Consider the following 27,310-nt stretch of genomic DNA (forward strand, 5'->3'; position numbering starts at 1 on the left):
ACAGTTCCGTCGCAGCGTCAAAGATGTCACAAATCCGGAACACGATGACCACTTCCTTCTGAGATGGCTGAGAGGTAATCGGCCAGAAAATAAAAGAGACACGGCGATTTTGATAGCTCACCCCGAGTAACTATAGTTAGACACTAAGTAGTCTCAGCACAGTTATATCTCAGCACAGAGTCAGGCCTGGATGGCCGCGGGAGTATGTCGCCGCGAGATAGACTACCCGTCCTTATGGGGTTAGACAAAATGTCATTTATCTCGCGGGGACACGATATACATCAAGTTGATCACAAAGCTCCTTGCACGGCAGCACCAGGATACTTTGACACCGATGCAATATGTGTCGGGGTTTTTTTATACTACGTCGGTGGCAAATAAGCATACGGTCCGCCTGATGGAAAGCGGTCACCGACACCTATGGATGCCTGTAACTGCAACTCAAGGAGTGGTTTTACTGGTTTTCCTCTTTTCATTCCCAATAATTTTCTTGGGACATGTAATTACAATTAGGACGAATTTATCTGAGTATATTTACACAAATTGACTAAGATTATAAGCTTAGGAAAACTTGTTTTTTGGGTACCTATTCAACTACACAGACCACAAAACATAATTACCTATACTATTATAAGTATCTAATTACTGATTTTTTAATACTAATGATATGTATATGTAGAATTCACCCACATATTGATATTTTAGCCCGAGGCTCGACAATTACATAATGTATAAGGTTCCGCATAAAATTATTGAATATAATTAGGGGCATTATTCTTATGCTCTGATTTAATGATATTATGTATTTCTTTTTTAGCGAGACAATGGGATGCGGATGCAGCAGAAAAAATGCTAAGAGACGTAAGTAATTTGCACTTTAATTTCATTCATAAATTAACTCTATAATAGTCCTACTACTACTTACTACATATATCATAGATACAGGAGCTGGCAATAGTTATTTGTTTTACAAGGGGGCAAAGTTGTTGTTTAACCGCACGTGCAAATATTGATACTCGAGCAAGCGAAAGATTCCTATATTGAACCGCGAACTTAGCGAGTGGTTTAAAAAGTGGAATCTTGAGCGTTGCGAGGGTTTCAAGGCACGAAGGTTAAACAAACTTTGCCACCGAGTGAAACACAAAATTTTTCACCGCACCAAAACGAACAAAATACTGACTATAAAACATCAAACTAAATCACATCCATCAATTTATTCAATATTTATGATCCAAAATCATTATTTGTAGGTAAATTCTACCAGCCAGCTAAAGACATCAAGTTAAAATTTGTATGAAATTACTTTGCACTCTTGTGGATAAAATGCAATTTTGCTATCTGTTTTCGAATAGCAAAGTAAGCCTTTATCAGTTGATGTAGTGAAAATTGTTTTGAAGAGGCAATTAACCGTATAAAAAAAATAATTCGTCTTACAGATCTCAGAATTAAGTAGGTACCTAACTATTTTTTGAATAGCCTAGCTAGGGCACCAAGATTAAAATTTTTAGTTAACTAGTGTGTTTCGAATTGAAAAATATTATAATCTCTTGAAATAAAGAATTTAAGCTAATCCAGCCTCCGTTTATAGTCCCTGGCGTGGCGTGAGAAATGGGGAATCGACACAACACTACCAGAATGGCAAGCGCCTGAGGTCCTAGAGAAGCATTTCCCGAGCGGCAGCACTGGCTTCGACAAAGAAGGATCGCCAGGTACCAGCTTAATTCAAATTTCTTGACAGCTGAGGGCCAACTGCAAACCGTATTTTTGACCTGTGAACGTGATCCCCTTTTCTGTTGCTCTATTTAAAAATGTTTTAATTATTCGACGTTTGCAGTGACTTCTTTGCTGTGCTCTAGTCCGAATCGCAGGTTCCCATAAAATGTTGCCAGGAAGTATTGTGTAAGTAGGTACTTTCCTTTCCACTGCACTGTGCGGAAAGAGACGAGACACATCAGTATGTATAGTGAATTGGAAATATGCATGGGGCCATAGGGCATTTCATATTTCAGGCCTCTTTTCTTTCCGAAGACTACTACCTTGTCCTTCCTCAGGCCTCAAACTTTTCAAAACAATAATAGGTATAATTAGTTCAACTGTTGAAGCATTAAGAAGTAAAAGATAAGGTACTTCTTCGAAGGTACAATTCTGTAATTTTCATTAAGGATCATGAAACGCTACAAAAAAAATAAGCGAAGAAGTCATGCAACTTCATCACTATACCTTGCTAACTTTTATCTACCTTTTTCGACAGTAATAATAGTCCCATTCGTGGGCCTCGACGTGTGGGGTCTGCTGCACTCCGTGACGAAGACCGACGTCATCCGGATGATCCTGCGCCATCTTGAAAACTACCTAGCGATCGCGCGCAAACAGGCAGAAACGCGAGGACCACAGGCTCTTAAGGTTTGTAAGCGACTAAATCGATAACTTGGTCGGGAATGTATGTTTTATAGTAGGTACAATTAGTCCCACGTTCGAATCGTGGAATCTGCTGAACTCTTTGTCGAAGACCGACGTGATTGGGATCATTAGGATGATCCTGCGCCATCTTGAAAACTACCTGGCCAATTGGCCATCGCACGCAAACAGGCAAACAGCGCAACGCAAACAGACCTCAGGCTCAGTGCGTTTTCACATTATCCGACCCGATATCGGATGTCGGAAGGATTTCAATAGTAAAATTCAAATATGGCGGATTAAATGTATAGGATATCGGTCCTACATCCGATATCGGATCGGATAATGTGACAACGCACTTAAGGTTTGTTAACGGCTTACTCTTGTGAAACCATATTTTTTACAGGAAATGAAAAATAAAATTCCCTGCATAGTACTTTTGACCTAGTAGACCCAGAGCCCAGGCCCGCCAGACCTTCCTCAAATTCTCAAGGATGAAACTTTGGGACAATGTAGAGTTCATATCGGCGGTTAATGTGTGCATATTTTCTAGTTCGGCCCATCGGCCAATTTTTTGCTATCAAGTGATGAAGGTGAAAAAAAAAAAGTGCTTACTTTCCTTAAATTCTCAAGGCTGATTTTTATATATGTGTTAGAGCACGTTGTTAGAAATTGGTTATCATCAATGCCAGACCGTTTCCGCCGGCCATAACTTTTACCAGACGCGACAAAGTTGGCAAAAAACGACTCTAACTTACCTCATTTTCTCAAGCCTGATTTTGATATATGATACGCAGGGACCTATAACTAGACCGTTTGTAAGCAGCCAGACCAATCGGATGGACCCAACCATCCGCCAGACCGACTTAAAGTTTCGATATGAGCATTAGTAGAATTGAAATATTCCGGGTCTATAAAAGCTAAAAACTTGAATTTTCTACATTAAGCTACGTGTATAATGTATACTTGACGTAATAAGCGACTTTCAAAAATTTTACTTCTAAGGAAATAAAAAAATGAAAGTTTATATGTGGTGCAAGATTAATTTTAAGCTATGAATTTTATTTACACTGCGTAAGTACATGTGTATTTTATTATAAATATAACTTTTACCAGACGCGACAAAGTTGGCAAAAAACGACTCTAACTTACCTCATTTTCTCAAGCCTGATTTTGGTATATGATACGCAGGGACCTGTAACCAGACCGTTTGTAAGCAGCCAGACCAATCGGATGGACCCAACCATCCGCCAGACCGACTTAAAGTTTCGATATGAGCATTAGTAGAATTGAAATATTCCGGGTCTATAAAAGCTAAAAACTTGAATTTTCTACATTAAGCTACGTGTATATTGTATACTTGACGTAATAAGCGACTTTCAAAAATTTTACTTCTAAGGAAATAAAAAATGAAAGTTTATATGTGGTGCAAGATTAATTTTAAGCTATGAATTTTATTTACACTGCGTAAGTACATGTGTATTTTATTATAAATATAACTTTTACCAGACGCGACAAAGTTGGCAAAAAACGACTCTAACTTACCTCATTTTCTCAAGCCTGATTTTGATATAAGATACGCAGGGACCTGTAACTAGACCGTTTGTAAGCAGCCAGACCAATCGGATGGACCCAACCATCCGCCAGACCGACTTAAAGTTTCGATATACAAAAAAAAAAATACAAAAATTCTTTATTTCAGTAAATATGAGCATTAGTAGAATTGAAATATTCCGGGTCTATAAAAGCTAAAAACTTGAATTTTCTACATTAAGCTACGTGTTTATTGTATACGTAATAAATATGAATATACAAGTTTACAAGTATTATTATTATGGTACAGATAACAGTGTGAACAAAAGACAGTCGATTTAAGTGATATTGCTCTACAAAATCTGTATAAATCTACACGGCCATATAAAAAGGACTAGCCATAATTTTGCACAGTGAGTTTGATGTCAATAATGAACAACTTTTATAATGAGACCAATAAACTTTTATTATGTACTTACGCAGTGTAAATAAAATTCATAGCTTAAAAGTAATCTTGCACCACATATAAACTTTCATTTTTTTATTTCCTTAGAAGTAAAATTTTTGAAAGTCGCTTATTACGTCAAGTATACATTATACACGTAGCTTAATGTAGAAAATTCAAGTTTTTAGCTTTTATAGACCCGGAATATTTCAATTCTACTAATGCTCATATCGAAACTTTAAGTCGGTCTGGCGGATGGTTGGGTCCATCCGATTGGTCTGGCTGCTTACAAACGGTCTGGTTACAGGTCCCTGCGTATCATATACCAAAATCAGGCTTGAGAAAATGAGGTAAGTTAGAGTCGTTTTTTGCCAACTTTGTCGCGTCTGGTAAAAGTTATGGCCGGCGGAAACGGTCTGGCATTGATGATAACCAATTTCTAACAACGTGCTCTAACACATATATAAAAATCAGCCTTGAGAATTTAAGGAAAGTAAGCACTTTTTTTTCACCTTCATCACTTGATAGCAAAAAATTGGCCGATGGGCCGAACTAGAAAATATGCACACATTAAACGCCGATGTGAACTCTACATTGTCCCAAAGTTTCATCCTTGAGAATTTGAGGAAGGTCTGGCGGGCCTGGGCTCTTGATCTATAGTGTAAATTCATTTGGATAAACAAATTGTTAAATATTTCTGGTTCAGAATTTAGGGATTTACGCTGTTCATTACTCAAAATAAAACCTGCGAAACTACCAGCGAAGTCAGTTAACCAAAACTCATCATGACTGTTGTGACATTTGAACTATTGGCATTATCAATTTGTCATGTGTTCGTTCAGAAGAGGGAAATAACATAAACACACAATTAAACTTTGTTTTTACGCACTAGTTCCTATAATACCTAAGTGCGTTTTCACATTATCCGATCCGATATCGGATGTATTAGGACCGATATCCCATACATTACAGGCGCCATCTTGGATTTTTTCCATTGAAAACGGACTAACACGTGCAATTTTTCATTATCCCATAATTTAGAAAAACTAAAATGGAAATCAGATCCTGGTCACCCCATTAATTTAAAAGTTAACTGGCAGGCACCTACCTACGAGGCATACTTTGAGAGCCACAGCCTATCATTTTATAAACTCATTAGTTATTCATTTCTTTCAACATATTACCTCCATAAAACGTAAGTATTCGTCTTTGGGCTAATAGTTCAAGGAATCTCAGTTCTAGCCATTTAGGTTTCAAGTAGATAGCTTAGAAAACCTGTTGTGACGAAAATAAAGTTATAATGGACTTCTAATCAAAGTTGTTCTGCAATATTTATGTTTTTACGAAACTTTGTTTGAGATTACGTTTATTTAATACGTGGTTATTTATAATCATGCTACAGGTATAGGTAGATATCATTAAAATTTTAAAAATCTGCAAAAGTTAGTTGACGTGGCTTAAAATTTAAATTTTATTTAAATTCAATTATTAAGGTGCATTAGGGTAATTCCGAAAGTCGTCTAATTTTGCAAGTCGCATTAAAATCACCATTATTTCCATCACATCAACATTCCCCTTTCGAAATTACCCGAGCATTTCTGTCATTCGTAATGACCCTAATGCACCTTATTTATAATCATGCTACAGGTATCATTAAAATTGTAAAAATCTGCAAAAGTTAGTTGACGTTGCTTAAAATTTAAATTTAATAAATTTAAACCAGTTAGTTAGTTGCACTTGAACCAACGAAGGTACTACTTTATTTCAAATTAGAGAATTAAAAGTAAAAGTTACATTTGTAAAAAGTATGTATTATTTGAATGACACAATTATTTTCGTAATTTAGTAGAGGCCTAAGTCTCTACTTAGGTTTTTACATCACATTCAAATCTGTCCGTTGCATTACAGCAACCTTTTTTTTAAGTAACTGCATCACGCAAGCCTCTGCTTTAGAGTATACTTTCACTGGCCCTAATGATCTTCGAACCACAGTGTTATGGTTGCTGTAAAAACTGCTTCTGAACGATCATTACGCCACCACATCACGGCAAGCACAGCCTACAAAAGTTATTGTGAGATCACTTTGAAACTGCGACATCGACAGGCAACACTAATGGGATTTATAATAACACCTTAATCTTCGAAAAGTGATGGCTTACAAGTAGTCCATGGATTATGGCATTTATGGCCCTTAAGTATAGTTTGTTAGTAACTATTATGTGTATACTTATGTTCAGAGTTGCGTATGACCAATAAATACCTGAGAAATCTATTGTGCATAATCTTCCGTGTTTCGTGATGTGAGTGGGTACGCTACGTGCTAAATAAAAGAACTAGGAAGTGCGTTTTTTTTCGCAGCCATTTTTGCTAGTTTGGATACTTAGTTAAGCAATACCTACCTCAGTCGAGTGGAGTGAGTTTAAACTCATGATTTGTTTTCTGTTGATTCAAACGTTACAGAAGAACAGATGTGGTTATTTGTAATATACCAATACTTTATTTTTAAAGTCACACACGGGTCGAACGCGATAAAATATTTTTTTTTACCTTTTTTCCAACGTTTCGTCCAGGTTGCACTAGCCGTGGTCGCGAAAGACTATCAAGTCATGAAAAAAAATGTAATCGCGTTCGACATATGTGTGACTTTAAAAATGTGTACAAAACGCGAGAATTTAAAGTGTTCCAATACTTTATTTATATTGTATTATTGTTCAGGTGACAGTCCTCTTCGACCTAGAAGGCTTCAATATCCGCCAGTACGCGTGGAAACCAGCGGCGGAGATGGTGTTCACACTCCTGCAGCTGTACGAAGCCAACTTCCCTGAGATACTCAAGTCCTGCTTCATTGTCAATGGTAACTATTCGGTCTAAACCAAACTGAGTAACAATACAAGTAGGCTTTATCCTAGAAGGTTTCAACGTCCACCAGTAGGTACGAGTGGAAACCAGCGGCCGAGATGGTGTTCACTCTGCTGCAGCTGTACGAAGCTAACTACCCTGAGATACTCAAGTCCTGCTTCATTGTCAACGGTAATAGTCTAAACCAACCGAGTAATATTGTACAATATACAAGTTGACTTTATCCAAAATATACTAGAAACATTTTAGGCCCCTTCCCCACATAGCGGTGCGGTATCATAGTCAAAATGCCCGGCGCGAGGGTTTCTGTATTTCGTTACCGGCTCGACGAACAAAACAGTAGGTTTCTGCTGACAGTGCTGACACTGCTGCTGGCAGTGCTGGCCTCATAGGTAGGTAAGTAGTACTGCACTAGGCTGAACAAAAATAAAGTCGTCCTCAGTAACAAAGAGAAAATCATCAATATATTTTATAATTATGTCTCTGTGTGTCTGTGTGGTGACGGGTTAAGAATTTCACCACCCCCTTTCTTCCCGTGGGTGTCGTAGAAGGCGACTGTGGGATATGGGTTAAATTGTGGCGTAGGCGAGAGGCTGGCAACCTGTCACTGCAATGTCACAGTTTCATTTTCTTTCAACCCCTTACTTGCCAAGAGTGGCACTGAAGCTCTAGTGGTTTCATGTGCTCTGCCTGCCCCTTTATGGGATACAGGCGTGATTGTATGTATGTATGTATGTATGTATTTTATATGTGTGTAAAACTCCTATTACAGCTTTTCTTCATTAACCCCCGACACAAAAAGACGGGGTGTTACAAGTTTGTGTTGTGGCATCTTAGTTCCCGAACGGATGATCCGATTTAGAATTAGTTTGTTTTTGTTTGAAAGCTGAGTTTGTGCGTTTTCACATTATCTGATCCGATATCGCATACATTTAAACCATCTTTGATTTTTGCCTTTGAAATCCATCCGACATCCGATATCGGATCGGATAATATGAAAACACTGAAAATGCACTTAGTCGGGAGTGTTCTTAGCCATGTTTCATGAAAATCGGTCCATTAAGCCGGAGTTTTTTTTCAAAATTTTAATGTTGTGGTAAACCTACTCCGTACCGTACGTTACTTTAGTACCTACGTAATTATCTACTAAGTAGGCTATTACGCGAAAGGTGTGCCAGCCTGAGCATCATGATACATCCATTTATCACAAGTTTGTTGCAAATGTACGTTAACGAGTTCCTTTAAATAACAGCCTTGAATCAAAGAGAATCGAGTAAAGCGAATGACTTACAAAGTAAAATGTGTAGTCAAACTAGTCAAAGTGCATAGACTGCCATCTCTCGACACAGGATTAAAACATTTGAACCACAGTTTTGACGATTTGACCCATATCCATCTTACTTGATATGTGTTAAAAATTATCAAACACTACTATTATAGCGCCATCTATCCGAGAATCAAGCAAAGGCGCCATCTGAAACTGAATACATGTTTCTATATGGTTCCGAGGAACGTTTTTTTAAAGACTTTATTTGTCTTCTACGGAGTTATAGTTTTTGCTTGAAGTAACCATGGCTTACATAGTTCAAACTACATACCTAAAAGCTAGGTACCTTAGATAAACATTAACACTAGGATGTTAAGTGTTTATAACTCGTATATTACTCACACTTTGTAAATACTGCTATAAGTATAAATATACCTACTTATGAAGGGAAGATGAATTGCTATACAATTAGCACCTACGGATCAAAAGTTTATGTTAATTTAGAAAATATTTTTTTAACTTACGGTTTTTGCGTCAAGTTGGTTTAGTGTTAATTATTAATGATGAATCAATGCCTACCACGGACGTGAATTGCATAGTTCAAACATTACTTTATAAAAATGTTTCAAAAGAAATGAATCTAGGAACTAGAAAGAACAGCTAAATAAATCGTAAAAAACTATGTTTCTGATTCAGGCCGCTAGATGGACTTACATCACTATTTCTTCGAAAAACCAAATAGAATAACCTTAATCCTATGTGTACTTACTGCTAAGTAAACAACAAAATCTCTCCATTCCAGCCCCGAAAGTATTCTCCCTGGCATTCTCCGTGATCAAGAAATTCATGCACGAGTACACCATCTCCAAGATCAAGATTTATGGAACAGACACCAAGAAATGGCAGGCACAGGTTCTGACGCTGATCGACAAGGACCAACTGCCAGTGCACTATGGAGGGACCGTTGTGGACGATAATGGGGATCCTCGATGTGGCCTTATTGTAAGTATTTATATCTAGAGGCATCACTAAGTTATAGCAAGGTATACCGTGTTCAGGATTCGGGGCCGTTGTATTGGTCGAAGCTATTGGTGCATGTTCTATTCGGTAGGGATGTAGTAGAGTTTAATAAATGAAACACATGTTGACTCTCCAAGGCATCAATATGTAATGTCGATTAGAATACAGATAGAATAAGCTGATCATTATGAGTAATACAGTTTCCATATATAAAGCATCTAGCCTACTTAATCTAATTAGGTATGCTTACACATCACACCTTCCCCCCTATTTTTTTTTTTTTTTTTTTTTTTTAGAAAAGAAAAAAAAATATTACACAAAAAAATCATGTTTAACAAACTTTCAAATTAACCTACAATAAAAATACAGGTCAATCACTTTTATGTGTTATTGTATAATACGACACGCTCATAATTATGGTGAGGTGATTACTCTCTTAGGTTACGATAACAATAATATAATGAAATGTGACGCACACCTGGTGCACCGATGAGTCAATGATTATGACTAACTTATTACTAGCATAACTCGTTACATAAAATAAGGAATAGTTCTATTTTTATGGATTACATTTTGTTTATTTCCTATAGAAACTTTTACATTAACATCCATGTCTTCAATAACAGAGTATGGACCTAAATACACTGGGTCCATTTTTTCACGTCCTTCTTTTTTCACTAATAATAAATCGCCTATTTTATACTTAATTGGATTACATGTTTTATCATATCTTTCTTTTCTTAACTGCTTTGACATAATTAAATTATTTCTGGCGTCTTCCTGAGCCTTTTGCAATCTATACCTTAAAGCTATCGGATAATCATCGAAGTTATACACAGGATCTATATTATTATTAGTTATATTAGTTGGTAAATTACAAAGTTTTCCGAATACTAATTCGAAGGGAGTATACTTAGTTTCAGAATGCATAGTCGTGTTATAACTGAAGCACCAGAATTGAAGCCAGTTGCTCCATTCGTGAGCCTGGTTATCCGTCTGGATTCTGAGGAAAGCTCCCAGGGCCTTATGAGAGTTCTCCAAAGAACCGAGACTCTCATGGTGATATGCCGTGGATTGTATCTGATTTATTTTTAACAATTTACACGTATTTCGCATAGTTGAAGAAATAAATTCAGAACCTCGGTCTGTTGCTATCTCGCGCGGGATGCCGTAATGTAAAATAAAACCTTCAACGAATGCTCGCGCGACCGTTTCGGTCTCTTTATTGGGTAATGGGTAAGCCCATACGTACTTAGTGAGCTCGCACTGTATCGTCAATATGTAACTATACCCGTTGTTATCTTTAGTTAAAGGGCCAACTAGATCTAGATACACTTTTTCACATGCCGATGTGGCTGTGGTAGTAATAGACATCGGTTCTTTTATGTGTTTATGGAATTTTTGCTTTTGGCATTTATCGCATTTTTTTACAAAAGCTTTTATGTCATTTTCCATGCTTGGCCAGTAGTAGTGACGTTTTATATTATTCGTCATCCTACGCATACCCGCGTGTCCGCTAGTGGGTAAGATATGAAAATCATTCATGATGACTCGCCTGTCATCTTTATTCTTTACTTCTTTTGCACCCTTTATAATACATAGTCGTGGCCCGGACCACTTACTTATATTTTTTATATGTTGAGCTAGCTCTTCGATAATCTTTTCATTGTCTTTGTTTTTAATAACGCATATTTCGTTAATGTTTATAATATTGCAGAAAGCTTCCAATTCCCTCATGAAGAAAGCTCGTTTCATACATGATAGGGATACTGGTGCAACGCTAATAAGTGACAATGAGGGTGTATATACAAACGTATTGTTTCTGCTATAAATACAATCATTCATTTTCGCACACTTGCGATACTCTTCTGAATTAAAACTTAATTGTGTTGAATTGTTAGGTTTTTTTAGAATTTCGGCCACGTTTGGGTGATCAATCCAACCGTTTTGGAAATCCGTAGTGCCGGCATTTTTTTGCCTTTCTTTCTCTTCCATTCGCTTCTTTTGCCCACGTGTTGTTACGAACATAACTCTTTCACTCATGTCTTTCAGCTGTTCACTAGTTATCTCAACCCTTGATAATGCGTCTGCAGCCACATTATCTTTACCTTTCAAATACTCTACCACAAAATCGTACTCCTGTAAATACAATTTGAACTTGGTTAGGCGGCTGGAGGGATCCTTCATGTTAAATAAATAGACTAACGGCCTATGATCCGTAATTACTCTGAAACGTCGTCCAAATAAATAAGGTCTGAAATATTTTATTCCCCACAAAATAGCTAAAAGCTCTTTCTCAATGGTGGGATAATTTTTCTCCGCTTTGTTCAGGGGTCTACTGGCGTAAGCAACAGGTAAACCATCTCCGTTTGATAAAACGCAGCCTATCGCTATCCCTGACGCATCGGTGTGTATTCTAAACTCGTTATCTTCTGAAAAGTTAGGATATTGTAGCAATGGTGGGTTACTCATTGCTGTTTTTAGGGTATTAAATGCATCTGAACATTCATTAGTCCATACAAAGTCTACGTTTTTTTTAAATAAATTATTTATTGGCTGAGCTATTTCGGCAAACTTCGGAATAAATTTTCTGTAATAGTTCGCAAACGCTACGAACCTTCTAGCTTCATCTTCATTTTTTTCCTGGCAGGGTCGCCATGTATTGGTCGAAGCTATTGGTGCATGTTCTATTCGGTAGGGATGTAGTAGAGTTTAATAAATGAAACACATGTTGACTCTCCAAGGCATCAATATGTAATGTCGATTAGAATACAGATAGAATAAGCTGATCATTATGAGTAATACAGTTTCCATATATAAAGCATCTAGCCTACTTAATCTAATTAGGTATGCTTACACATCACACCGTAGCTAAAGGTGGACATTGTAGGGTATTACCCAACCTTAAAACCCCATTTCCCTGCCTTAAGAATCACCATCGCCTTTAATAATGTAGCATTACACTATTGCATAGTATTTCCTACCCTACCTTAAACTGAATTCTAGCTACGGCCCTACCAGGAGTCCAGGATCAAGGTATACGGTACCAAGGTATCTTAGATAACAAGATATGACAGGCCCAAGTACTCGCGTTTACGGACCAAGTGCCACTATTCTGGATGGCAATTTAAATCCATGAAGTTGACATAAAGCAGGGAACGCTTGACCTATTATCCTTTTTGAAGAATACAAAGTATGTACTTAATTTTTTCAGGTGAAACCAGGAGGCAAAGTACCGAAGAGTTTCTACTCACGGAACACGACGGGAGACTCGGAGAAGGAGTTCAAAAGAGTCACCATCAAGACGGGAGAGAAACACGTCGTCGACATGCTGTGTGGGGAGGGAGAGAGCGTGCTCAAGTAAGTTATTTACGGCCCAGTCACGACATTGGTCTAATTAAGCGCGACAGCGGTGAGCGGCAACCATACGTACGAATGAAAAGTCCCATCGCTGTGTCTCGCTCCAATGTATGGCCGCCGCTCACCACTGTCGCGCTTAGCTACCATCCACAGCCACACTCATAAGACGCATGTCTTGCGGCGCGCAACGGACGTCTCCGCCACGCCGCCTGAATGTAATTCAAAAAACGTCTCCTCAGTACATTTTGTGATGGACGTAAGACGCGCCCCCAGGCGGCGCGGCGCGCGCCACGCCGCCGCCGCGCCGCCTGGGGCGCGTCTTACGTGCTTCCTATACAAAATGTACTGAGGAGACGTTTTTTGAATTACATCCAGGCGGCGTGGCGGAGACGTCCGCACTATGGCCCAAAAGCCCGATCTAGCTGGACAAAAAGGGTTATTTTGATTCTTTAATAGTGCTACCAAAAACGATTGCAGGTACACCCTAGATCAACGTTCTGTTAATAATTTTTCGTAAGTACTCACCAATAATTAATAATTAATATCGAAGTGCCAAACAACCGCTGTCGTACGCATTAAAATAATTCATTTTCCTTATTCACTTGTGTTTATGTTACAGTACTTATAAGACTTTCTTTTTAAGTTTTTAGTCATGAATCCTGAAGAAGATGGTAAGGACAATTTTTTAAGATAATATTAACTGTAAACACTTTCGATTTTGCTGAAAAACAATGTTGACGAATACGATGGAGATCACATTTTTAGTGCATATTTTAGGTTTCTTAGACCAGAAATTATATGTACCATGTTGTACCATGGTTGTATTTTTTTTATGTTGTAGTCTTGTTTATAAAGTATTAAATTATGTACGTTTGAAACTGCGGGCGACTGCGGATCAAAGCTATAAAAAATTAAAACGGAAAGCCCTCTTTTTAGGGTTCCGTAGTCAACTAGGAAGCCTTATAGTTTCGCCATGTCTGTCTGTCCGTCCGTCCGTCCGTCCGTCCGTCCGTCCGTCCGTCCGTCCGTCCGCGGATAATCTCAGTAACCGTAAGCACTAGAAAGCTGAAATTTGGTACTAATATGTATATCAATCACGCCAACAAAGTGCAAAAATAAAAAATGGGAAAAAATGTTTTATTAGGGTACCCCCCCTACATGCAAAGTGGGGGCTGATATTTTTTTTCATTCCAACCCCAACGTGTGATATATTGTTGGATAGGTATTTAAAAATGAATAAGGGTTTACTAAAATCATTTTTTGATAATATTAAAAGTTTCGGAAATAATCGCTCTTAAAGGAAAAAAAAGTGCGTCCCCCCCCCTCTAACTTTTGAACTATATGTTTAAAAAATATGAAAAAAATCACCAAAGTAGAACTTTGTAAAGACTTTCTAGGAAAATTATTTTGAACTTGATAGGTTCAGTAGTTTTTGAGAAAAATACGAAAAACTACGGAACCCTACACTGAGCGTGGCCCGACACGCTCTTGGCCGGTTTTATTTCAGAAAACGTAATAATTATACCTAGGAGGATTTTCTATCACAATTGGGTAAAATACTCAAAAAATGAAAGAAATGACCGCTTATTTGATTATATTTCAATGCAATTTCATACAAATGAAGTGACAAAGGAGTCTGTGCGAAAAATAAAAATGTATATTTCCCGGATTTCACAACATCTCCATGAAAAGTGGGTGGCATGTGGAAAAACAACGGAGCGTTTTGAAACAATGCCAACAGGGATTGATTGGTTGAATGGTGAAGATTTTAAATTTGATGTTACATATTACCATCTACGTCACAAGCAGAATGCAAGCCTCTTCCAGGTCCTGGGCGGACGCCCTAAAATTGAGTTCGACAAAGCATCGCATAAAACAAAACGAAGAAGAGTAGACCATTTGATTCAGTTCCGTAGCACAAATGAATTGTCACTGGCTGCCGAGCCTACTATAGTATGAATTTTCTGAGATGAACTTTTCGCTTTAGCCGTAATCTGTTAAACAAAGGCCTTTGTTTCTATTATTCCCGGCGGCTAGCTCCCGTTTCCACAGCACGTGCTAAAGTCTCAGTGTAGTTAAAAAGCAACTATCATGATAGCAATAAGGTTCAAATTTATTAAACAGTTTGCAGTATAGTAACTTTTTTGAAGATGACAAAACGTGTTATCTCCGAAAGGTCTTTTTATGGATTTGAACCTTATTACTATCATGATAGTTGCTTTTTAACTACACTGAGACTATAGCACGTGCCGTTTAAACGGGAGCTAGCCGCCGTGAATAATAGAATCAAAGGCTTTTGTTTAACAGATTACGGCTAAAGCAAAAAGTTCATCTCAGAAAATTCACACTATAGATTAGCCGGCAATCGTGATGCAGCAGATCTTATAAAACGTGTTACTGAAATCCCTCAAAGACCTAGTGATTTAAGCGCACAACGACGTATTCTAAGATACTCGACTTTGTGAGAAAAATACGAGGTGAAAACAGTTTGGCAGATATCAGTTTACCAAGTTTTGATGACTCTGAAGGAGACTAGAACTTGTAGGATTGTAATTTTCTGCAATAAAAATTTTGGAATTCTTTTTTTATAGTATTTTTTATTATTTATGCTTATTACTGTAAATGCCATTTGCAATAATACTTCAATTCTCTTAAAATAAAAGATCCAATTTTACCTGACCTCTTCTGCCCTAGTCATTATTCTCACACAAAGGTCAACTTATACTGGTTTTTGTTATTTTCACGTGAAATATTGAAATAATAAAAAATAATTGCTAAGTTTAGTATCTCTAGGCAAACCATAAATAAACTCATCTTTAATGATTGATTAAGTTAATAAAATAAATTTGTCCAGCTAGATCGGGCTTTTGGCCCATAGTGGTCCGTTGCGCGCTGCGAGACACGCGACGCCTAAGTGGGGACGCTGCCTTAGACCAATGTCATGACTTAGCCGTTTGTCTCTTGTTTTTAGCAGAAGTTCTGGTGGCCTAGCTGTAAGAGCGTACGACTTTCAACCAAGGTCGCGGGTTTGAACCCCGGTTCGTACGAATGAGTTTTTCTGAACTTATGTGCGAAATATCATTTGATATTTGCCAGTCGCTTTTCGGTGAAGGAAAATATTATAACGAAACCGGACTAATCCCAATATGGCGCAGTTCTTGTTGGCTTAAAGAGCAGCTCTCTAAACTCACACTACGGAGTTCCATTTGTGGAGCCGATTTGTAAGGTAATTGACACACTCATCTGGCCTCGTTTTGGCGGGCTGAACTTTGGAGACCCTTGACTAAGACCATAGACAAATACTCAACCAAAATAATATGGAGAAAGAGGATAGGTAAAGGACGCGTTCGAAAAGAAATCCTTGTGTGACGAAAGTCTGGAAGCCTGTTCAGTTTCTATCATCCCATCGCTCATCGTTCCTCCGCATGAAATGAATCTCTTCTATTCTCTAAACTATCATTTAATTTGTGTTTTTCAGATGGGAAGCAGGAGTAGACCACCACGAGATCAAGTTCGTGATCAAGCGGAAAGACGAGGAGGGCGCCGAGACCGTCGTTTACGGGCCCAAGAAAATCGGGGAGGGACCAGTGGATGTCGGGATCATGCCCATTACTGGACCTGCCACATGTGAGTACACTTCATCTTACGATCCCGTGGATCTAATGAAAAATGGGTCCAAGTCTTTATTGTACAGATTTCATACAAATGTTATTTCAAATCAAATTCCTTTTTTCCACATTTTATGCTGTACTGTTTTGTTTCAGACTCCGTGATATTCGACAACAAGAGCTCCTTCCTACGAAGCAAGAAGGTTTTTTATCACGTCATCGTGGCTGTGCCCGAGCGAGATCTCAACATGAACGTCGACCCAGACGACGATAAATAACCTCGACCATAGACTACCTAAATAAGTAGATTAAGATAAATTGCATTGTGATACTTTATCAAAAACAAACTGCGTGTTTGGTTTTTTATTAAGAAAAAGGCGCGAAATTCAAATTTTCTATGGTAATATATATGTGCATTTAAGCCAATCGCGTCCACATTTTTTAAATTTGCCGCTTATTCTAATGACGGGAACGGCTTCACAGACTATAGATTTTGCATTGATTAGCTTCGTCGGTCGATCGCGATTATTAAGTAAATTGAACTTTATTGGTTGGTCTTGCGTAAGTCCCTTTTGCATTGGCAGAACTGACGGCCGTGGCCCTCAAACATTGGTGGTTAAATTACTTAAATTATTTGCTCAGAAATGTATAAACTTGAAAAAATTAAACGTGCAATCATAAACGTTTTTGTGCTGCATAAAATTGATCTCTAATGTTCAACATTCCTGATAATAGACTATGATTTTATTATGAGTTTTGTTTGATTGTTTGTTATTTTACTTATTTTGCTATGTACAACAACATAAGTTATACTGTGATACATCTGATTCGTGTAGTACTCTGAGCAAGGCTAACTACCCAATTATTGGCACTAGTAACTGTCACTTATTTTAGTGTTTGTGTTGTGTAATGTGTAGTTACATTGGTCAAGTGCCGACAATAGGGTAGTTTACCCCTAGGGCCTACCGCGAACAACGCCAAGTTGCGTGCATCTTTCGTTGTCCATAATCCATATGCAGAGAAAGATGCCGGCAATTTTGCGAAATTCGGTGTCCGTGGCAGGCCCCACACCTATCTATCAGCAATTCCCGTCAACTTTGTACATAGCCACGTCAGCAAATTTTAATTGATCCTATTTTGTTACCAACATTTAGTAATATAATTCGACTTTCGTAAGATATATACACGATAATTGTTATAATTAAGAAAATAAAGATACTAGAGAACCTTAATGACGAAATAAAACTTATTAAAATCTCAATTCATCAACAAAATCTTGGTAACAAAATAGGAATTAATAAAAACAAATTTAACTTTTCCCTTAATTTTTGTACAAAGTTGACGGGAATTGCTGCTATTTGTTTTAAAAAAGGTATAATGTTGGTTTGTAGCTACAAGGGCATCAACCGATATAAAATAGGTATTGTATTTTATGTGAATAGCGACAAAAATACGCTAATATTTTTGCAGTCTCGTATACAAATAGACTAAGTACATTATAAGTGTTGTTTTAGGGTGTATTATTCGTGGTTTACAATTTTATACTTGGTTCAATTAAACAATATTTTATAGATATTGCTTTTATTTTGACAAGCTTATTAAATTTGAAATGAATTAAAGGTTAAGGAGTTACAAGTACTTCAAACAATCTCCGTAGATTCTCGGGGTCATCCAACTCTGTTTCCTCCAGCCTGTCTCCCTGCCACTTCATCAGCGTCGGGATGCGACGGATCTTCGATCTGGGATCGGTGCGGAATACGCACTGAGGGTCCTTGTAGCTGTGAAATAAATGCCCGTGTGAGGTGCCTTTCAAGTAGAGATGCGCCATGTGGAAGTGTTTGATGTTCACCAAAGAGAATCGAGTATTATAGAGAGTTACTGTCAAAGTAAAATGTGTAATCAACTAATCACAGTGCAAAGACTGCCATCTCTCGACACAGGCTTAAAACTTTTGGACCACAGTTTTGACAATTTGGTCCATATTTTTAACTTGATATGTGCAAAGACATATATAACTCCGTATAGACAGATAAAGTCTAAGAAAAAAAAACGTACCTCAGTACCATACAGAAAAAGGTACGATAGCCTAGATGGCATTACACCTTTGGGGTACGCTCAGCTAGATGGCGCTAATATTAATATTTGACATTTTAAAACATATCAAGCTAAAAATATGGGCCAAATTGTCAAAACTGAGGTTCAAAAGTTTTAAGCCTGTGTCAAGAGATGGCAGTAGGTATGCACTGTGATAACACATTTTTCTTCGACAGTAACTTTCTATAATACTCGATCCTCTTTGATATGTGTTAAAATGTCAAATATTAATATTAGATTAGCGCCATCTAGCCGAGCGTTCCCTAAAGGTGTAACGCCATCTAGGTCACCGCACCTTTTTCTCTATGGCTCTGAGGTACGTTTTTTTCTTAGACTTTATCCGTCTATACGAAGATACATATGTCTTTGATGTATACTTAGCGTAGCAATGGTGGGTATTTTTATACCAACGTGTACATACAGGTAGGTCGTCTATCCCCAAACGAGACCAAACCCAATTCAGAGTCAGTACCTACATATATCTCCATCTTTTTCACTCAATTTGTTTCAAAGTAAAGATACGTTGCTCGCTTAATGAAAACTTAAGCCTCACAAATAATCACCAAATATAAAAAAAAAACTTACAATTCTCTTTCGCCGCAGTCTACATGCACAAAGATCAGTTCCTTCTTGACTTCGCGCAGAAAGGCCCTCACAATTGGCTCGGCTGTAAAAAACATTCATGTCTTTGTTGGAGATCTAGTTTACCAGTTGTAATTACTACTTTTAACTGTTTTTACAAGTAATACAAAGGTTTAGGTACCCACCTAAATTTTTCTTTTTTCAGACTGATACCACAAGGTATTTAATTTATGGGCCATGCCTGAGAAGCTACACTAAGTACACTAGTAAGTAGGTACTTAAGTACTCTACTTATAATGTATTATTGCTACTTACCCACAACGCAATCAGGACACCAGCTCGTCCCATCAGGCAGCTTCGAATCAAAGTAAAAGTACACCGGAGGTCCTTTCGGATCTATGCTATCCGTGTATTTCACGAACTCTTCAAACCCTTTTATAGACACGCTGGTTACCATTTTGCACAACTGACTATATTTATTTTGCGAAGAATTCAGTAATTTACTGATTTATCTAAAATTATCTGAGACTTATCTTGGGGAATGATAAGTTCTTGCATTTTCCGACTAGACATTACAGCTAAATTGGACTTTACTGTTTATATGATAAGATTCAGAAGCGCAGATAAGTCAGTTAAGACGCTGTCTAAATAAATGTCTGCAGATAATTTCTTGCACTTCTCGGGCATCGTTAAACTAGACTTTAATATTTTATATGATATGGTTCGTAATAATGGAAAGATTTGATCGCTGACACTGATATACATATATAAACTCAAGCGTGTATGCCCAAATTGGGTAGGCAGAGCACATAAATGACATAAAACTGCACAAGGCAAGTTCAGTCTTGGCAATTAAGGAGTAAAAATAAAACGGAATTATGATACTTATGGTTTCTTAAAAACAAAATGGAACTTATGTCTCAATGGAATTTTATAACTTCTTAAAAGTGAGTAAATAAGCGTTTCTAATTAGAATTTGTTCATACTAGTGGTTACAACACAGTAATGGGCTATTGTAATCACAATACAAGCACACCTAATATACCTACATAATATACATGCAGATAGGCAAGTATTTTGATTTATCTAAATCCATTTGCTGTCCGACGTCTTGACTACATAAAATACCTACAATATTATCCTCACGTTTATTAATCTTTATGGCGGTAACCATGAATAAATAACCATTTTAGTACCTATTCATATATCTTTTGGTCACAGTGTGCGGATATGTTACCCTTGAACTTGGCCACTATACATATGGAAGAGTCCCAATAAAGTCAAGCTATGGCTTTGTACACTGCTATGAAATTATTAGCTTCAAATATGGACTGCAAGTATTCCTAAGGAAAACACCTTTAAGCTATGTATAAGTTACTTAAAATATTATCTAAACACAGCATCCCGTTAATGTGAGACAAATAAAAATAAACTTTTTAATACTCATGAGCAGAAATATATTTCAGAACACAATGTTTTGGTATTTTATTTTTGTTCAATATGTTGTTTTTAGCTGACATGCCATAGAACTGTCAATTAGTTCCGAAGTAGTAGCAGAAATCAAACACAACATCTTAACAATCATATATTTACATAAAAGATTATAAAAGCATGCCAATTTTACTTATATGAAATACAAAGTTCACCCCAAAATACAACTAAACAGATACTATAATAAACCCTTAGTACAATGAGTTGGTACAGTTTAGTGTATTTTGAGTTAAGAATCTTTTTAATTTAGGGTAAGCTACCCTGTCAGCATTACCAACTTTTTTAAATACATTATTGGTTTATGCCTTTTATGGGATAATTTACCCTATAAATTAATATGCATATTATTCTTCCTCTTCCTCGAATAACATCTGGAGGAGATCACGCTTGTTGCACTGGCTACCTTCAAGCCTCTGGACTCCTTTCCATCGGAGCAGTGTCGGAATCACCATGAGTTTGGTGCGGGGGTCAGTTCTGAATGGGCACATTTTGTCTTTCCAGCTGTAAATAAAATATTAATTTAGAAATAAGCTGACTAAGGAAAAATCTAATTATTTTATAAACCAGCAGTGGGCTTGGGGTGCTTTTTCATTCATGTGTGATAGTTACTTAAAGCGGACCAGAAATATATGACTATGCGCCATGTTGCAGTATTTCATAACAAATTACATCTGCTGACAATAGTCATATATTCATGAACAGGTTTTAACCCGCTGAGCGTCCTATAGACACACGGTGTCCATAACTAATATATAATTTAGGCGGAAGGGTGCTAAACGGGTTAATAAATGGGTTTCTCAAAAGCATTTTTCTTATTATACAAGTTTATGGTATTCTTACTAGTCTCTGTCTCCAACATCCACATATGCAAAAGTAATGTTCTTCTGTAACTCGTTCAGGTAAGCCTGCACTATAGGTTCAGCTGAAACAAAAATAATACAATTTATTTTAAAGTATATTCATCATTCATTCATTAAAACTGTACTTAAAACCTGACTAAAAATATATTGTCACTACTTTGAAAAAAACTTGTATCTTCTTCTGCCAATAAAACGAAAAATGTAATAAGTATGTATGGAATGCATATAGACTTACTGCGTTTTAACTTTGAGGAGCAGTGTGAGATACAAGATTTTTTCAAAGTAGTGATGGTAGTGATGATATGACTATGTGCTATGTTGCGGAATTTCATTGGAACTATTTTCTTCATACTAAACTGAACTGTCACCCCATACATAAGAATAACAGCGCCCTCCTGACAATAATCATATATTTCTGGCCAGGCTTTAGATTGAAATAAAATACTAAAAAGTGACAAACCCATTTGACAATAAATACACCAGCCTCTGCCATTTTCTTTCTTACTGGATAAAAAAAAGAAATAAACATGACGACTTTTGCTTTTCAGTGAATCAAGAAAAGTAGAGTACTCATCAAAAGTATTTAAATAATGAAAATCAATTTTAGTCTTCTTTTTCCTTGACATGTTGACAAAAATAAATAAATTGACATATTTTATTACACCTTCAGAAACTTCAATACAAACTTTTTTATATATATTTAACCTATACCGTTAAAACCGTTTTAAATGCACGAACATATTGTAAACAAATCAAAACAGATAACTTTGGAAATAAAATATGCGTAGACATTACGTTGGTATACATGATTCAATAAGATTTTCGACTTACCCTCAACGCAATCTGGGCACCAGCTACTTCCATTTGGCAACTTAGATCCGCTGAAAAAGAAAAACACCGGCGGCCCCGAACTACTGAGGCTCTCGGTGTACTTTGAGAATGCATCCATCCCTTTAATTTCTACGCGAGTCACCATGTTCGGTTCCTTATATTGTAAGGTATTCCACCTACAAATATCAACAACTGAATGCAGGCTTCCAAGTAATTTTAGTGATGATAAGCAAAATACAGCACCGGATCGAATGAGTCGAATGCCGAATCAAATGACAGTTGTGACTTGTGACACATGTCAAATGTCATCGTCTATAGAGTGTTCAAGCCACAATTAAACCTGTTGGATCACTGAATAATATTGTTGTAGAAAAAGAAGTAAACATGCTTGTAAATTGTAATATTGCAATTTTGGGTACTGTGTCTCTTCCTTTATTACGGAGAAAGAAAGCGATGGACCTATTTTAATATGACATGATAACAACGGCGATAAAAAGAATATGACATAACTTAAAGCAGTGAAAATGCGTAGAACGGATCTTTTATACCAAACGGTTCGCTCAGGTTCGCTCGACAGCGGCAGCCATGACAGTTACATATTTGAAATTTTGAATGTTGTGTTGTGCTTTTGCTTTCACCTGACGCTGAAGTAAAACAAAACCTCTGATTGTTATTTTATATTTTTACCGTGCTTGTTGTATTTTAATGAGTGAGGATGGAGGAGAGAACGATGGGGAAAGTATCTTTTCAGCCAAAAACGATGGCAGAATTGCTTCCTGATCTTGCTCTAAGCGGTAAATTAACAAAGCTCTATGTTTCTTTCAATGTCTGATTTGAATTGATTTTAAACAAATTATTTCTCCCTATGTTAATAAATAGATGCTGATCTTGAATGTTACCGTTTTATTCTAGGTATACTATCTAAGGATGCAATTTTAACGCTTACTGGTAAAAAGAAGCCACGAAATACTATGGCAATTAACCGAACAGCTGAGAAGGTCGTGAAGCCACTTACAATGGCTGAAATAAGAGCTGAATTACAAGGTAAGTTGAAGTAAAACAAACAAAATACAGTGCAGTATATTATGTTTTTCCCTATGTGTGTTCATAATATAGCAGACTGCATTTCAACTGTTTCTTCTTTCTCCTCGCCACTTCCCGCTACTCGGGGTCGGCTTTCTTAATCTTAAGGCGCCACTTGCTCCGCTGATAAGCGTCGTCGTGGGCTAGGCCGAGCTCTGTCATATCTCTCTGAACATTCGTTATCCAAGTTGTTTTCGGCCTGCCCCTCCCTCTTCCATGCACAGCCATGGAAAGGCACTTTTTCACGACATGGTCTTCAGGTCTCCTTGTCACATGGCCGTACCACCTCAGCCTTGATTCGATTAGTTTATCAGTAATGGGCGCTACCTTGAAACTACCCCTTATGTAATTATTACGGATTCTATCTCTGAGAGTAACTCCACCCGACCATCGCAACATCTGCATCTCGGTTGTATGCATTTCAACTGTATAGCCTGTTTATAAAATCTGGGTAACTAATATCTTTGTCTAATTGGACATTAAGTCTTTTGGAAATAAAAATATTTCCATAAATAAAGTTGTTGAAACTAAATTTGCTCTCTGTGATCTGATATTTACTGTGCCAAAATGCATTCAATTTGGTGTTTAATCTGCAATATGTGTTAAAATATTATGTTAATAGTGTAAACAAAGGGTATAGCAGGATAAGCTAAGAAAAATTGCCCCCAGCGTTTTTGGGTTTCATAATTTTTAAAAGTGGCTGAATAAATGTTGGTCACTTTAAGAAGTAATAGTCTTCAGTTTAATTTTTTGCTTGTGTTAATACTATAGAGCCCACCCAGTATAATGCAAGTCTCTATGTAGGAGTTTGTTAGAGAATAGTAGGCACCAAAAAGCCAATTCATATTATTTACGTAATGTTCCTTCTGGACTAGGTCAATGAAACTTTTGTATGATGTACAATATAAATTGGTTCATATTTAAAAAAAATATGGTGTTTGTACCAAGAGCCGAACTTGTTATACGGGGTGATTAAAAAATTTGTTCAATTTTTTTTAAAGAACTTTTATGGTTACAAGGGTCATATTTTTTTTACACATAGCTTTTAGTGTCATTAATGTTTGTACAAAATTTGGAATTAGTAACTTTTGTAGTTTCGGAGAAAATAAATAAAACAGTTTTGGGGTTAATCGGGTATTTTTACCCCCAGGGGGTAACAGGAGGATGAAACTTTGTGCAGGGTTCTCTTCAAAAGGCATCATTTGATTATAGTTTCGACCCACAAACGCTGGGGGCAATTTTTCTTAGCTTATCCTGCTATACCCTTTATACATGTCTCCAAATTGTCTTCCAGCTTTCAAAGGTTCCACCCCCGGTAAGGCTCAGCCGGCGCCATCAACGAAGAAGAAAGGCTGGAACTCCTCCGTGAAAGTGGACAAGAAAATAAACCACAGGGTGGAGGGGAAACTGAAAAACAATTCGGTCAGAAAGGTGCTCAATTTCCCGCCCCCTAGACCTGTAGCTCCAGTTCAGGCTAAAGTATGTTTCTTTTTTTATGCATGGGATGCTTGAATTCTTGGATATTTGCATGATTTTGAGAGCAATGTGACGAGTTTCATATCTGGTAAATAAATGGATGACTACAGATACAGAACTATAAAAAATTAAAAAAATAATTAGGTATTTTGTAAAATTTCCTATTGTATGTTGTAAAATAATGATTAAGTATTATTTTATAATAAAATATTACTGTTTAAACATACAACCCCACCTGTATTCTCAAACGGGATAGGCAGAGAACATAAAACTGCAAGTTTAACAACATAAGAAAACAAAAAAAACTAAATGGTGATATTATTACTCACTGTAGTAGTGAGGAATAATATATTGGGTTAAATTGTGGTGTAGGTGAGAGGCGGGCAACCTGTCACTGCAATGCCACAGTTTCGTTTTCTTTTAACCCCTTATTTGCCAAGAGTGGCCCTGAAGCTTTAGTAGTTTCGTGTGCTCTGCCTACCCCTTTATGGGATGCAGGCGTGATTGTATGTATGTATTATTACTGTTAATATTTCAAGAAAATCAATGGAATGCCAACTATAATTAGATAAATCAATGGGATGGAAAAATTAAGTAATTTATTTATTTTTCAGACGATTAACTCCCGTGTATCGATGATGCCTCCTGCTCACTCGAGAATGACTTTGACGGCTCCAGTGTCCAAGGCCAGGATGACTCTCATGCCTCCTGAGACTCCAAAGTTTCCTAAACCAGAACACAGGGCAAAGAAGGCACTGTATATTCAAGGTAAGCTTAAATATTTCACCTAGTGATAGATTTGCCTAGAGGCCCAGTAGGCATGCGAGGCAATGCATCAGTTTAAAATTATGGGTGCTTTGAAAGGCAGAGTAGGGGCAAATAAGTCATAATTGCCAACTGAAATTGATTAGAAAGTTAAGTATCATATTTTAAATAGTCAATCATTGATTAGCTAGCTCATAAGGTAGATTTCTAAGCTGCATGAGTATTGAACAATTTGTACTCGTACTACTTACTATTGTACAAAACTTTGTAACATGATTATTCATGATTTTATTCTTATTCTACAGCTAAAACAAATGTGCGGATAAGTGGCATATGCAACATTCCAGAAACACCAGTGGAAACTAAACCTGCCAAACCACGAGTTACTATTGCCAACAAAGAAAACAGCTCATACCAAGCTAATATAAATAGAAAATCCATTGCCCCCAAGCTTATCAACCATAAGAGGCTGGTCCCAACCAAACCTGACACGCCTTTATCCAACGACTCCTGGAAATCTGGCAGTGATGCCAGTTTCATACAAAAAGAAAAGGAAATCCATGAGTCTGAAGCCATGACTAATGCAATATTACATGCACAACGCACTCTCGAGAAGATAGCAGAAGTTTCACCACCCATCACAACACCATTCAGGAAGTACAGAAACAATATAGAAAGCAACAATTCCAGTGTGATGGACAATTCAAACCCTGAAAATGACACAATCATGAGCTTTGACAACCCTACTATGTTAGAAAGAGTCAATAATCAAGATGAAAGACTGAAGGAAAGTCAAAAAGTTGCCAGAGAAGAAAGGGTCTTTGTGTCATTATGTGACATGCTGAATAAAGCCACTATCACTAACTCGGAGAGTGATAAACTGGATGAGCTACTTGAAGTGAAGCAGAAGCAGACTGAGCACAACATTAAAATGATAGAAGATGGTATTCAAGCTCTTATAAATATCAAAGAAGAGCAATATAAATCACTATATGAAATCAAAAAGCAGATAAGAGAAAAAGTAAACAGTAAAAAAGTGTCAGACAATGATAAAGACACTACTTTAGTTGGTAATACCGCAGAACCCCAAACTCCTCTAAAGAGTCCAGTGCTTGGTCATCCTTGTTCAGTTATCAGACTAAGTCCAAAATCCCCTACTTATAAGATACCTAAAAGAACTCCATGTTTAAGAAAAAAGGTGTTTTACAAATCAATGCCTAGTGTTGTAATGACAGATATGAGCACTCCAGTAAAATTGGATGGTGGGAAAGCTTTAAATATGTATATGAAAATGAAGGAACAGTTGCATTTCTTGAACACTCCGCTGGTGAAATCTCGACCGGCGATGGTTCCCGACACGCCAGCCATCACGTCGCAGAATCTTCAGATGCAACTGAACAAATTATACAATAAAAGCTAGCTTGAATACTGGAAATTTGTATATTTACATTTTTATGGACTTCATAAATTGCATTTTAATCTGTGATTTTAACTACAAAGGATATATTGTGAAGAATTTCAGTAATAAGAAGTGATTATTGTCTAGGAGAAATTTTAATAGAAAACTCCAATAAAACATACAATTTATAAAGAGACATGCTATCTTTTGCAGCATTTGTCATTAAATTTCAATTATTCC

The 27,310-nt window shown here is 37.0% G+C and overlaps 4 protein-coding genes across 5 annotated transcripts in view; 2 read left to right on the top strand and 2 right to left on the bottom strand.

The window, feature by feature from the left end:
• LOC125227782 (SEC14-like protein 2) overlaps positions 1-17,562 on the top strand; it is a 51,325-nt gene extending 33,763 nt beyond the window's left edge. For both annotated transcript variants that reach the window (XM_048132122.1, XM_048132123.1), the window contains 9 exons: positions 5-74; positions 818-861; positions 1,589-1,709; positions 2,252-2,403; positions 7,091-7,229; positions 9,304-9,503; positions 12,736-12,881; positions 16,360-16,508; positions 16,646-17,562. In XM_048132122.1, coding sequence (XP_047988079.1) covers positions 5-74; positions 818-861; positions 1,589-1,709; positions 2,252-2,403; positions 7,091-7,229; positions 9,304-9,503; positions 12,736-12,881; positions 16,360-16,508; positions 16,646-16,767 — 1,143 coding nt within the window. In that variant the 3' untranslated portion in view covers positions 16,768-17,562. The remainder of the gene's footprint in view (positions 1-4; positions 75-817; positions 862-1,588; positions 1,710-2,251; positions 2,404-7,090; positions 7,230-9,303; positions 9,504-12,735; positions 12,882-16,359; positions 16,509-16,645) is intronic.
• Positions 17,563-18,053: 491 nt separating this feature from the next.
• LOC125227787 (thioredoxin domain-containing protein 17-like) lies at positions 18,054-19,663 on the bottom strand. Its single transcript, XM_048132126.1, has 3 exons — positions 19,481-19,663; positions 19,169-19,250; positions 18,054-18,267 (listed from the first exon to the last, which is right to left on the bottom strand). The coding sequence occupies exons 1-3, from the start codon at positions 19,620-19,622 to the stop codon at positions 18,111-18,113; spliced, it is 381 nt and encodes a 126-aa protein (XP_047988083.1). The 5' UTR covers positions 19,623-19,663; the 3' UTR covers positions 18,054-18,110.
• A 1,074-nt stretch (positions 19,664-20,737) lies between these two features.
• Positions 20,738-22,617, bottom strand: LOC125228240 (thioredoxin domain-containing protein 17-like). The gene is made up of 3 exons (XM_048132734.1): positions 22,348-22,617; positions 21,497-21,578; positions 20,738-21,157 (listed from the first exon to the last, which is right to left on the bottom strand). Exons 1-3 carry the CDS (start codon positions 22,490-22,492, stop codon positions 21,001-21,003), a joined length of 384 nt encoding a protein of 127 aa, XP_047988691.1. The 5' UTR covers positions 22,493-22,617; the 3' UTR covers positions 20,738-21,000.
• Positions 22,618-22,909: 292 nt separating this feature from the next.
• LOC125228236 lies at positions 22,910-27,310 on the top strand. The gene is made up of 5 exons (XM_048132732.1): positions 22,910-23,141; positions 23,260-23,391; positions 24,725-24,909; positions 25,521-25,674; positions 25,977-27,310. The coding sequence occupies exons 1-5, from the start codon at positions 23,063-23,065 to the stop codon at positions 27,089-27,091; spliced, it is 1,665 nt and encodes a 554-aa protein (XP_047988689.1). The 5' UTR covers positions 22,910-23,062; the 3' UTR covers positions 27,092-27,310.

The sequence above is a fragment of the Leguminivora glycinivorella genome, chromosome 7 (genome assembly GCF_023078275.1).
Source record: "Leguminivora glycinivorella isolate SPB_JAAS2020 chromosome 7, LegGlyc_1.1, whole genome shotgun sequence".
NCBI lineage: Eukaryota > Metazoa > Arthropoda > Insecta > Lepidoptera > Tortricidae > Leguminivora > Leguminivora glycinivorella.

Coding starts and splice junctions, on each gene's coding strand:
- LOC125227787 (XM_048132126.1), bottom strand. CDS start 19,622: ATGGTAACCAGCGTGTCTATAAAAGGGTTTGAAGAGTTCGTGAAATAC. Junction 19,251..19,480: donor GTGTCCTGATTGCGTTGTGG/GTAAGTAGCAAT, acceptor TGTTTTTTACAG/CCGAGCCAATTGTGAGGGCC. Junction 18,268..19,168: donor GACTGCGGCGAAAGAGAATT/GTAAGTTTTTTT, acceptor TTTATTTCACAG/CTACAAGGACCCTCAGTGCG.
- LOC125228240 (XM_048132734.1), bottom strand. CDS start 22,492: ATGGTGACTCGCGTAGAAATTAAAGGGATGGATGCATTCTCAAAGTAC. Junction 21,579..22,347: donor GTGCCCAGATTGCGTTGAGG/GTAAGTCGAAAA, acceptor TTTTTGTTTCAG/CTGAACCTATAGTGCAGGCT. Junction 21,158..21,496: donor GATGTTGGAGACAGAGACTA/GTAAGAATACCA, acceptor TTTTATTTACAG/CTGGAAAGACAAAATGTGCC.
- LOC125228236 (XM_048132732.1), top strand. CDS start 23,063: ATGGAGGAGAGAACGATGGGGAAAGTATCTTTTCAGCCAAAAACGATG. Junction 24,910..25,520: donor TAGCTCCAGTTCAGGCTAAA/GTATGTTTCTTT, acceptor TTTATTTTTCAG/ACGATTAACTCCCGTGTATC. Junction 25,675..25,976: donor GAAGGCACTGTATATTCAAG/GTAAGCTTAAAT, acceptor CTTATTCTACAG/CTAAAACAAATGTGCGGATA.